Source organism: Podarcis pityusensis, assembly GCF_964106645.2.
Source record: "Podarcis pityusensis genome assembly, chromosome: 1".
NCBI lineage: Eukaryota > Metazoa > Chordata > Lepidosauria > Squamata > Lacertidae > Podarcis > Podarcis pityusensis.
The window spans coordinates 1,470,860-1,482,977 of record NC_138028.1 but is presented as its reverse complement, the minus strand read 5'-3'; the positions used below and the strand labels follow the sequence as shown (position 1 = coordinate 1,482,977).

Genomic DNA, 12,118 nt, shown 5'->3' with positions numbered 1-12,118 from the left:
AGAAGGATAGAACTTTTTTAATGTATGCAACAACAGCAGCAAGAATACTCAGTGAGAAGTATTGGAAGACACAAGATTTACCCACCCGGGAAGAATGGCAGATGAAGTTGATGGACTATATGGAATTGGCGGAAATAACTGGCAGAATCCGAGACCAGGGAGAAGAGTTGGTGGAAGAAGACTGGAAAAAGTTTAAAGACTATTTACAGAAATACTGTAAAATTAATGTTATAAAAATGTTGGAATGAAATTATACGGCTTTAGTAGAAATGTTATAAGGAATTACGTATAAATAGATTAATAGAGTATTAAAGGAAAAATAAGGTTAGAATGTGTTAAGATAATTATTGGATAGAAAACAGAGGAAGATGGAAAGGAATTGCTGAAACAATTAACAGAAGTAAAATACAAAAAGGGAGGTGTGAGGAGGTCGTGGAAATAAGTGAATGAAAGATAAGATATTGAAATTGTTTGATTTATTTTAAACTGTTTTTGTTTTGTTTTGTTAGTTTAATGTGTTTAATGTGTCAATGTTATGTAGTGTTTATGTATTGTATTGTATTGTTTTTGTTGTTTAAATCGTTGGAAAAGTAATAAATATTAATTTAAAAAAAAAAAACCAGAAGCATACTACTGTCTCTAACCATTGTGGCTAGAAGCCACTAACAGTCTTATCTTTCATTCATTTGTCTAATCCTCTTTCAAAGTTGGTGGCCATTGCTGCCTCCTGTGGCAGAATTTAAATACGTGCTGTGTGAAGAATCGAAGAATCATAGAATCTTAAGAGTTGGAAGGGACCCCAAGGATCATCTAGTCCAACCCCCTGCAGTGCAGGAAACTCAGCTAAAGCATCCATGACAGATAGCTATACAACCACTGCTTAGAAACCTCCAAGGAAGGAGAGTCCACCACTTTCTGAGGGAGCCCATTCCACAGCCAAACAACTCTTCCCATCAGAAAGTTATTCCTGATGTTTGTCGGAATCTCCTTTCTTGTAACTTGAATCCATTGGCTTGAATGGATTGGATATTTGAAGTTGGCTCTCATATCTCCTCTTTTCCAGGCTAAACATACCCAACTCCCTCTACCGTTCCTCATGAGGCTTGGTTTCCCAATCATTGATCATCTTGGTCACCCTCCTCTGCAGATGTTCCAGCTTATCAGTATGCTTCTTAAAAGGTGGCACCCAGAACTGGACACAGTACTCTAGGTGGGGGTCTGACCGAGGCAGAATAGAGTGGGACTATTACTTCCGTTGATCTGGACACTATACTTCTGCTGATGCAGCCTAGAATAGTGTTAGGCTTTTTTTGCTGCTGCATCACACGGTTGACTCATGTTAAGCTTTTGGTCCATGAAGACCACAAACTTTAAGAAGTACTTTCTTTTGTCAGTCTGTGGATGCCCATGAGTCCTAGGGTTGGTGACAGGGACAAAAACTTTTCTCCATATGCTTTCTCCACTCCATGCATAACTTTGTACACCTCTCTCATGTGGCCCCTTGCTAGCATTTTCTAAAGCAAAAGGCCCCAGATGTTGTAATCTGAGTCACTCCAGCCCCTTTCTTTTCCAAATCCACAATACCCTTTCTGTGGTGGCACAACCAGAAATGTACAAGCCTGGCTGCACCATAGATTTGTATAAGGGAATTATGATATTGTCAGTTTCATTTCTTTCCTAATGAGCCTGGAGAGAACCAGTGGGACAATCTGAATGCAAACACTAGAGGAAGGACAGGGGTTGTTGTGGGTGATGATACTGGACCCCAGGAGCAACTGAGTGCTGGGGACATTCTTACATCCTCCTGACCCAAATGCTCAAGGTGGTTATGAGATGGAGAATGAAGCCAAGGAGGCCTTCAACATAGGAAATGCTGTAGCAACAGGTGGCTTCCGTTACTGACACACAGACTGGGTGCATACTTTTCCCAATCATGACAAAGAGATAAAATTTATAACTACTCAAAATATCCAATGTGGGTAACAATTAGAATGCAATAAGATGATAATAATAATGAACCACAGTAAGATTTGTGCCCCCCCCCCAAGATAATAAGCAAAACATGAAGAGCTAAAACCATAACAAGGAATCAACCAAACCAAGCCAGCAGGAGTTGAAAGAATGAACCAAAGAAACACCCCAGACCCACAAAAATATCAAAAAAACCCGTGCACCCTTTTGTGGTTTGCACATGGTGTGTGTATGTTTATGTGTGCACACTGTTTGCAAAACAAAGCAAGTCAGCAGTTTGCTTTTTAACACTAGGTTAAGGACGGCTCTGATTTATGGTTTGCTTTAATAAGTGTCAAGGCATCCTCATTGTATGATTAGTCTTCCCTCCTCCTCCTCCTCCGGGCACACAGCAAAGATCCATGGGAGACCAGAGCGTGGAGGGTGCCCCCTGGTGGGCAAGAGGAGGCAAGGCCGTTTGTGCTTCACCCAGGACCTCAAAATATCCAGGGATGTAACAGAAAGGGGGAGTGGGGAGCGGGTGGGGGTGATATATGCAGCTGAATCAGAAAAAGAGCCCATTAAGCCCAGCATCCTTTCTCCAATGGAGGCCAGCCAGAGGCTCCGATGGCAGAATTCACAGGCAGTGACAGCCGTCCCTCATTGTAACCATGCACCATCTGATTGCCTACACCTGACCTTGCAGGTTCCATTTCGCAGCCATGGCTGACAGCTATGGAAAGATCCTTCTCTCTCTCCATCTCCTTCATGAGCTTGTCTTAAGCCTTTCCAAAAGCCACCTAAACTAGTGGTTATCCCTGGTGACAGACAGCTTCATATTCAACTATCCACACCATCCATGCATGGTTTCTTGCCATTTTTTAAATTTTCCAACAGAAACCCTCCTACATAAAACAGCAGCAGGCAATGCTGAAATTCAACCAGGAAAGCTTTCTCAGGTAGAAAGATGTAGTGGGAGATTAATGGCTTCCTCACCTGTTTAATTTCTACCATTCACACACCTGCAGGGGGTGGGGGTGGGGAGCCCTATTACAACCCTTTCCTGCAACTGGGAAATGAATAGAGGTGGCAGTGCATGTGTCTCTGAGAATGAATGAATGTGGCTACCTGTGTAGCCCACAGAGAGAGGCAAGCGCACACCCAAATCATTCTGAAGCAAGGGCCAGTCTGCGGCCCCTCTGGAAGGCCTGCCACATCTTGGATTCTTCTCATTCACTAGTGGGGTATACTCTGAGTTCAGAAGTTGTGGGAACAAGCCGGTCAACAGAACAAAGGGCCTGCTGTGAAAGCGGAATGGCCCTGACCCAGCCAAGCGTGTCTGGCAGATCCTGCCAGCCAACAACCAGGCCTAGAAGGGAAGAATTTGCCAGGAGCAGAATCCCCTCCCAGGAAACAAAGCCAGCAGGGCAGGGAAAGGAGCATGAGAAATTCCATATTAGGGGCACCATTAGAAGCCCATATTCATAAGCACAGAGGCCAGAGACTCATGTGTGGCTTTCAAGCAAGTGCTCCAGTTCATGGGATGCTGAATCCCATGTGTTTAATACTGTACTGAACTCCAGGAAAGCAGACGTGGAATCATAAATAACAACAGACAAGGCTAGAGTACCTACATCTGCACCAGAGCTAAAGGACATCCTGTTTCACATTTCATGTGGCTTTAGCTCCCCCTGTAAGCAGTGCCTCTGCCAGGGGTGAGTCCAGTCCTGTCCAGGCTCAAATCCGTTTCCATCTGCAAGACTGAATTCTGAGCCAAGAGTTGGTTACATGAGTGTAAGAAGATCCTCGCTGCTGGAACAGACTGGTATTCAAAGGTAGGCAGCCTCTGGACATGGAGGCTCCATTTAGCCAGTCATGGTTAAACTAATTCTAAAAGGTAAGCTCTGAAGATGTACTAAACAAAAGAGGGTCCTCTTAGCCTGCAGAGAGCTCCTGCCTTTAAAATTAACATTAAGGAGATCCCCACAGATCAGAGGACACAAGCTTCAGCCCAGCACCTCTCTTGCTAGAAACTGGCTGGTAGTCTAGAGCAGCATTTCCCAACCTTGGGCCTCCAGCTGTTTTTGGACTACAACTCCCATAAAAGGTTAAGAAATTGGTCCCCAAATGCATGTTTTGGTAAAAAACAGGCCCTGGGTCTGAAAAGGACGAAGACACCTGACCTAGAGATTGCACAAATTATCCCACTTTCTACGTGGAAGTAAATCCCATTGGTTGACGTGGTGCAGATTCGCAGGGGGTCACAGCAAAGTCCTGGCACAGCAGTGAGGAAATGGCATGAGCCCTCCCATGCGTGCCACACAGGAAGGTAACGTGAGCACAGACACTGCTGTGTGTACACGTGTGAAGGGGAGCTATGAGCGGCTGCAGCTCCCTGCTTAGAGGTACACTCCCCACCCACTGAGCACACACGGAGGGCAACTGAGCAGGAGAGTTCCTGCCGTTGCCCCTGGCAGGCAGACAGGCAGGCGGGAGCATTGCCACAGCCTGCCTCTGCTGCAAGGGCTGCACACAGGCTCCATCCCCTGACACCTGATACAGAGACACCAACAGCAGCACCTCCCACCACACTCCCCTCCTGCCTGCCAGAACAAGGGACTCCTGCTGGCAACAAGCTCTGCAGCCACAGCAACTAGCGCCACACTTCCCCACCCCAACTCACCAAAGGTTTTCACATAGCAGGGAGGCTCCAGCTGGTCGACTGACCTGACACAGAGGGAGGCTCGGGGGGCAGCTCCGTGCTCCATCCCCCCCCCACCCATCCAGCCGAGCACCCCGGCTCCTCCACTCTCTCCTACTGGAGGCACCTGCTATTCCAGTCACTGGGCTGAGCCAGGCAGCTTCAAAGAGGCTTCAAAGTCATTTCCTCCGAGGAGGAAGCAGCTGCTGGGGCCTAACCGCCACTATTTGAACAGGACAAAAGGCACCACTGATGCCCATTGGTGGATTTGAAAGCCAATCTGCACCTGCCCACACCAGAGAGCGAGAGAGAGAGAGACACCCCGCCTTGAAGGCAAAGTACAAAATTGCACCGCCAGCGTGTGTCTGTGGGTGTGCACCACATTTAAGTGGTGTGGGTGCGTGCATGCACGTACATTAACAATTTTTTAGAATTATAGTGATTATTTACTCATCTGTGAGCATACAAATATTCTCCAGTGCCTGTTTTCTAACTCCCCGATGCCGGAAAGAACACAAACAGTCACAGCTTGATTTCACGCACTGCTAATGCTGGCTTTACGGAAACTTCTATGGGGCAGGGTACTGGGCGGGGGGGGGGGGCAGCCAACAGGTCCATCATCAAACTTAGTGTTTGTCTCCTGCAGGGTCTCCTGCAGCCCCTGCTCACTTGGTCCTTTTCCATGGACCCTTTTATGCATTGTCTGCTCTCTGCCTGGCAGTAGCTCTTCAGCCTCGAGAGAGGGAGGGAGGGAAGAAACAAGGGTCTTTGTAAGAATCTTTTTAGCAGCAAGCTTTCTGCCTTACAAGACGCCGAGTGTACACCCTTAGAAACGCAACACTTGAAATGGAGCAGGGGATTTTACTTTGGCTCTGCAAAGTCCTGCCAGGGCTCTGCTAACCTGGACTCCACTTGCCCCAGCTCCCCTTTTGCAATGTGCTTCCAGGCCAGCCCCCAGCCCACTTCCACCTACCAGGACCTACCCTTGCCTCTAACGCAGGAGTGGCTGATCTTCCTCCTCCGGTTCTTCTGGAGCCTCTCCAGTGCCTTCCCCGGCGAAGTTTGAGCTCTGGAAATGCCGTTGCTGCTTTCTGGAAGATGTGCAGGCCCCTGGCCTTCCTCCACACAGGTGTCGAGCTCCATACCTGCAAGGAAAGAAGAGCTCTGGGGAGAAGCTTGCTAGGTAGAAACTGACAGCTGCTGGTGCCTTTGGCCACTATCTGAATAGGCAGGAGGAGGAACTATTATAGCAGCCTTTCCGGACAGTGTTCTCAACCATCCTGTGTCAGACTGCGGTGGGGACCTGAGGGTGAAACTCTTGCAGGTGGCCACATTCTATGGGTCTCCTCCCTGGACACCCATCCTCACCTTGTGGGTCCTTCCAAGTGCTCACAGGGACTCAAGATCCTTTTTCAGCTGTTGCTTTTATTTGCCAATGGCTATTTTCATCCTTGTGGTTTATTATGATCTGGTGAATTTTATTGCTTTTGTGGATTGCTGAAAGCTGCAGAAAGGCAGGATACAAAGAAAGGTGGGTGGGAAGGAGAGAGATCAGGTGGGCTACGAAGCAGGGCTCTGGGCCCATCCACACTGGCGTGTGTCCCATGATTACTAGTATTTTGTATCAATCTATTATGATGAGTCTGATTGGGGTTTTTTATTTATTTTTTTGTCCTGCTCCTTTCCCCAGGAAAACAGAGCAAAGTCAATCCATGAAACAGAGCAAAGTCAATCCATGGCAAACTCAAAGAAAAAAATATTCCTGTTCTGAACATGTCCTAAAATAGTTCCTGAACGGGACTCTGCATGCTTTCCCTGGAGCTGTGTTGTGGGTGATCCCCTCCCACCTCCTTTCCTTCTTTATCTGCTTTATCCTGCAGGGTCTTTCCCCCAGTTTTTCCCTCTCCAGCTCTGAGCAGCACACTTAGGGTTTCTTGACATGCTTATATCATTTATTTTACTTTTCCCTGTTTAGTGTTCATATAAAAATCAAACGACACACAAGTAAAACGTTGCATTCCTGCTCATTTCTTTTTATTTCAGTAAGTACTGAATGATACACATTGGAAAGGTCACGGCTCCTTTTGTATAGGTCAAAGGATTGTCCAATTATCTGGTTTTCTGACTCTCTGCCACAGGTGGGCAGAGCTGAAGGTGGAGACATTTGATTAGAGGAAGAATGAATGGGGAGGGAAACATGGGGCTTCAGGGCTCTTTCCCCAAGGAAGGTAAAGGTAAAGATAAAGGTAAAGGTAAAGGGACCCCTGACCATTAGGTACAGTGGTGGCCGACTCTGGGGTTGCGGCGCTCATCTCGCTTTATTAGCCGAGGAAGCTGGCGTACAGCTTCCAGTTCATGTGGCCAACATGACTAAGCTGCTTCTGGTAAACCAGAGCAGCGCACGGAAACGCCGTTTACCTTCCTGCCGGAGTGGTACCTATTTATCTACTTGCACTCTGACGTGCTTTCAAACTGCTAGGTTGGCAGGAGTAGGGACAGAGCAAAGGGAGCTCATCCCATCGCAGGGATTCGAACTTTCACATAGACCAGCTTGGGATCAAGGGACACATGGCATGACCTACTGAGTGGTAGCTCCTTATCATCTCAGCTCAGTCTTCGTGTGGGGGGGTGTATACATTTATTTTTAATAGAACTATTCAGCATAGAATACAATAAAAACAGATTAATCTAAATAAAAATGAAAAAAAAAAATCCAACAAAAAGAAAGAAGAAATACAAAGCTCTCTTGTCTCACCTGGGAGCTTCCCTTTCCTCTCTCAGCCTCCAGAGACTCATTTTTCTACACACACACACACACACACACACACACACACACACCCTTCAGCCAGACAAGGGCGCTTGGAGTGGTTTCTAGACAGCCCCTTGGATAACCCGCTCTGCGTCCCTTAAATTCTCCCGCCTGCTCTGCTCCACCAACCCGCCCGCAGCATCTCTTGCTTTCCTTTTGGCCTGGCCGACATGCCACTGTGTGTCTCCTAGAAACTCCCTCCATCTTTTAGGCACGGCTTCCTGACACTGCCTTTTTACTGCATTCTTTGGAGTTGCCAACTGCCCAGAAAAACAAGAGCTTCGCTTGCTCCTGCAACCACGATTGGCATCAGATTGATGTGCAGCAATGAGCATCAAGAATAGGAAATTAGGCAGAGCCTGCTAGAGCAGGACCAAAGCCCATCTAGTTTAGTATCTTGTTCTCACAGGGGCCAACCAGATGACTGCTGGAAGCCCACAAACGGGATTCAAGCACAAGAGAACTCTCCTTTCCTGTGGCTTCCAGCAACTGGTAGTCAGAAGCATGGCTGCCTCCAATTGTGGAGGCAGAGCAGAGCCATCCTGGCTAGCAGCCGCCAATAGCCCTCTCCTCCTCCATGGATTTGGCTAATCCTCTTTTAAAGCCTTCCAAGTTGGTGGCAATTACTGTCTCCTGCAGCAGCAAGTTCCACACTATGCATAATTTTACAAACTTGGTTAGAGCATGGTGCTGATGATGCCAAGGTCGCAGGTTCGATCCCTGTGAGGGACAGCTGCATATTCCCCCAGGGTCCCTTTCAACTCTGAAATTCTACGGTTCCCAAACATTTCTCCCCCCACAGACCACTTGAGAAGCACCTGATGGTCTTGAAGGACTAAGTGTGATTTTTCTACCTGTTGTAGCAATTGTCATGTGCCAACCAGTGCTAGAAGAAAAAACCGAATTTTTGCAGACCTGCTGCAGACCCCCTGGATGAAGCTTACACACCACTGTTGAGGTTCATGGACCATAGTCTGGCAACTCCTGTTTTAAAATGCTGGACAGTGCACAAAGCCTTACTAGGCCATAGTCCCACTATTCACTCCATTTCACAGATGGGAAACCGAGGCCAACAGCAACTCACCTCATGAGTGCCTGGAAGAGAAGGGTTTTCATACTGGTGTCAAGGGAAACTCCGGGTCATCAGACCAGCATCCCACTTCCCCAGCCCCCTGTGCTGCTGCCTTGTTCCAAAGGCCAGACCTTGGATTTGCACAGCTACCTCCTTGCAGAAAGCAGGTTTATATTTAAAAACAAACTAGCAGCCAAGCCTGAGGACCCCAAATTCAAGCAGATCACACCAGCCTCCCCAAACAACTGTCGCCAAGCAAAGGGGCACTTACGGAGGGGCCACCTGGAACCTACCTTGAGACGAGGCAAGTGAGCGTCCCGTAGAAGAACCCGCCTGCTCTCCAAGGAACGAAGGGATGAAGCTGCAGGGAAGCCTTTTTGCACTGGGACTGTCTGACTAGCATGGATGGAAGCCAGTGGGAGGGAGGGAGGAAGGGAGGGAGGGAGAAGACAAGGAGAATTAACAACTTTGAGGGGGAGGAGTCCTGGGAAAAGGCTCTTTTCCTCAGAAGGGTAGCGTTGCCAAGAGAACCCCCAGCAAGCAGTGAGGACTTTGTCCCTCAGAGCCTGGGAAGCAACAGAAAAGGGCCAGTTAGCAGGCCGTTTTTGATAACCTGCCTTCTACCTGGATAACCTGCCTCCTCCTTCTCCAGTCCAAGAACAGCATAAATCATTTGCCAGGACCTCTGGTCAGGGACGTTAACTCCATCACAACACAACTAGGTACCTTTTTTACCCAGGCACATAAAAAATGGCAAATGTCAAAAATGGTTATGCATGGGAATCTTCCCAGGGTTGCCAGAACTGTTGGCGTATGGGGTATTTTGGCGTTTGGTTTTTTGGCTGGACTGTCAAACGTTATTTGTCCAAAGTTACTTGGATCACTGAACTGAACAAGGAGTTAGAGAGGCCACAAATCAAGAATGAGGAACCAACTGAAGTCTCATTTGCAACAGACAGTCCTGTCTGATGCCAAGAGACCAAAGCATGGGGGGGGGATTAGAAGCAGCAACTTGGAGGGAGGGAGACAAGAGGGGCCTCTGTCCACAACGGCTTCGCTTTAGCAGGGCTGCCAAAAGAATCCCCAGCATGGAGCAAAGGTTTGGCCTCTTCTGAAAACCTTTCCGCCAAGGCCAAAATAGGTGCTTGGATGGGAGCCAGGGGGCAGGATGTCAAGCTCTTTCCCCCAGCAAGGGTCTTTCAACTTGTTCCCAAATGATCTGGAGTTTGGGGGGCAGGATGAGGGGGTTGAGTTGGCAGATTGTTCAGGGTGGTTAAAAAAGCCGAAAGGGGTTGCAAAGAGCTCCAAAAGAGTTGAGCAGGAAATGAAAAGGGGCAAATACCATTTGATTCCATTCCATGTAGTGATGCCCATTTGGGGAAACTTCATATATACAGTAGTACCTCTGGTTACATACGCTTCAGGTTACATACGCTTCAGGTTACATACGCTTCAGGTTACAGACTCCACTAACCCAGAAATAGTGCTTCAGGTTAAGAACTTTGCTTCAGGATGAGAACAGAAATTGTGCTCCAGCGGCGCAGCGGCAGCAGGAGGCCCCATTAGCTAAAGTGGTGCTTCAGGTTAAGAACAGTTTCAGGTTAAGAACGGACCTCTGGAACGAATTAAGTACTTAACCTGAGGTACCACTGTATAAGGATCTGAACTGGAGGTGACAGACACACACACACACACACACACACACACACACACACACCGGAAGGAGAACTTGAGCTCCAGTGCCAGTGATGAAAAAGGCAAATTCCAAAGGATGCCTGGGAAAGCACTGAAAATAGAACCGTCAGCAGCTCAATATTCTTGGACAATTCTGTCATGGGACTATGCTTGGAATATAGCATGCAGTGCAAATGTCAACAGAAACAGTTGTTTGGATGGGCAGGGCAGGGCTGGAGCCAAGAAAGGCCTCCCTGTCCATTTGTACACAATGGTCATTTTTAAAATGCACTGGTTCACATTGTGACATGGTAAGCCAAACTATGCGACCGTCCTGCCTGCCCCTTCCAGGAGCTCCCACCCACTTTGTGGCTCCTCAGTAAACCATGGCTTAGCTCAGGTTGTCATCCAAGCTCAGGTTGGTGGTTCTGCTCTCTCCTCCTCAGTCACAAGCTGCACCCAAGAACAAACCAGGGAAGAGCAAAGTGGCTGTCATCTCCTCCCAGGGAGCCTGCACCTCCATCCTAAGCCATGGGAGAAGAGGGTCATTATTTCTAAAACCTCAAGATGTTCCTAGTCTCCTCCCTGAATTTCCTACTTCTCAGAGCAGCAGGGAGAAACAAAACCTGGCTTCACCTGCTTTGTGTTAATTCATTGCCTTATGCAAGAATTTTATCCTACAATCAATGGAAACCGAGTGCGTGCTTTTTCTATGCAGCCCACCCACAATATAGATCAATCACATACTTTTTGCCCTGCCCCTGAAAAGCACTTCTTGAGAAACTGGTTCCATTCCAAAAAAAAAAGCTCACTGCAGATTGATTTTGTGTTACTCCGCAGTGTGTCCACTTGCAAACCGATGTAGGCAGTCCTACTGGCTCAGTGAAATGGTGGGTGGCCATATAGCAGGACTGCCACCCCCTCTTCCTTCCTGGGACACGTGCAAAGAGGGAAAGGCGTGCATAACCTAATCAGGAGGAGCATTTCCAAATGTGTATCAAGCAGCCACACTCACCCTTGCGGACGGCAGGATCGGATCATGCTAGGATCAATCTAGATCGAAAGTGGTATGTTGAGGACGGGCATAAATGACTCTGGATTGAGGAAAAACTACATTTCTGCACTACAACCGGGTTAGAGTATAGGTTGCATCTACACTAAACCAGGCTTTTCAACAGCCACTGTGTCCTCTGGTCATCTGTGGAGAAAAAGGGGTCTTCCAGGCAAAGACATTTTTGAAATAAGCTAGTAAGAGTTGGTCATTTCCCTTTTTATTCCTTTCAGGCCACCCATGCGCCACAAGCGATTCAAACAGGTAGGATGGGGCAGACTGGGCTACTAACATTTTCCATGGGCTAGTGACTTTTGTGGACTCACTTGCAAGACTCAGACCAATCAACTATGAGAAGACAAAGGTGGGAGAGCAGTGCACACTCTGCAGAACTGGAGCAGAATAACACATGCAACTGCGTTTCTGAGGGTTTAATAATAATTACTGCCGGAGTGTGACTTCTCCCTTGACAAAAGCAGATACCCGCCCGCCGCCCGCCCCTTTGCTGTGAGCTTAGTCTACCAAACACATTTCATTCTCAGTTTTCAAGTTTGGTTTATTCTCCAGTGTTCTCCTCGGGCTACTTCATGCACCTGATGAAGTGGAAGATCCCAAGGTATGACCACGCTTCCTACCTTTGCGCTGTGATAAGAAGCTATTCTCATGGACTTTTCCTCTGGAGACAAGGCCACACAGGCAGGAAAGTGGAAGAGCTGGGATTTTAATGATTCCAAGTCCAAGAAGAGCAACCAGGGATCCCCATAAGGGGAATAAAAATCCATTTCTACGGTAGGCTGCTGCCTACACATGCCCCCTCCCCCCCCCGCTGCCTTTTCACTTCAAGCCAGGCCTAGAGGTTAA

The 12,118-nt window shown here is 47.8% G+C and overlaps 1 protein-coding gene across 5 annotated transcripts in view; it reads right to left on the bottom strand.

Annotated features, from left to right (window-relative positions):
- The window catches only part of RGS3 (regulator of G protein signaling 3), a 75,326-nt gene extending 63,208 nt beyond the window's left edge, over positions 1-12,118 (bottom strand). For 2 of the 5 annotated variants that reach the window (XM_081012221.1, XM_081012222.1), the window contains exons 1-3: positions 11,893-12,118; positions 8,826-8,928; positions 5,635-5,796 (exon numbers count right to left, since the gene is read on the bottom strand). In XM_081012221.1, coding sequence (XP_080868347.1) covers positions 5,635-5,796; positions 8,826-8,928; positions 11,893-12,066 — 439 coding nt within the window. In that variant the 5' untranslated portion in view covers positions 12,067-12,118. Of the gene's footprint in view, positions 1-5,634; positions 5,797-8,825 lie in introns of all 5 variants that reach the window. The other 3 variants (XM_081012224.1, XM_081012225.1, XM_081012223.1) reach the window with 3 other exon arrangements.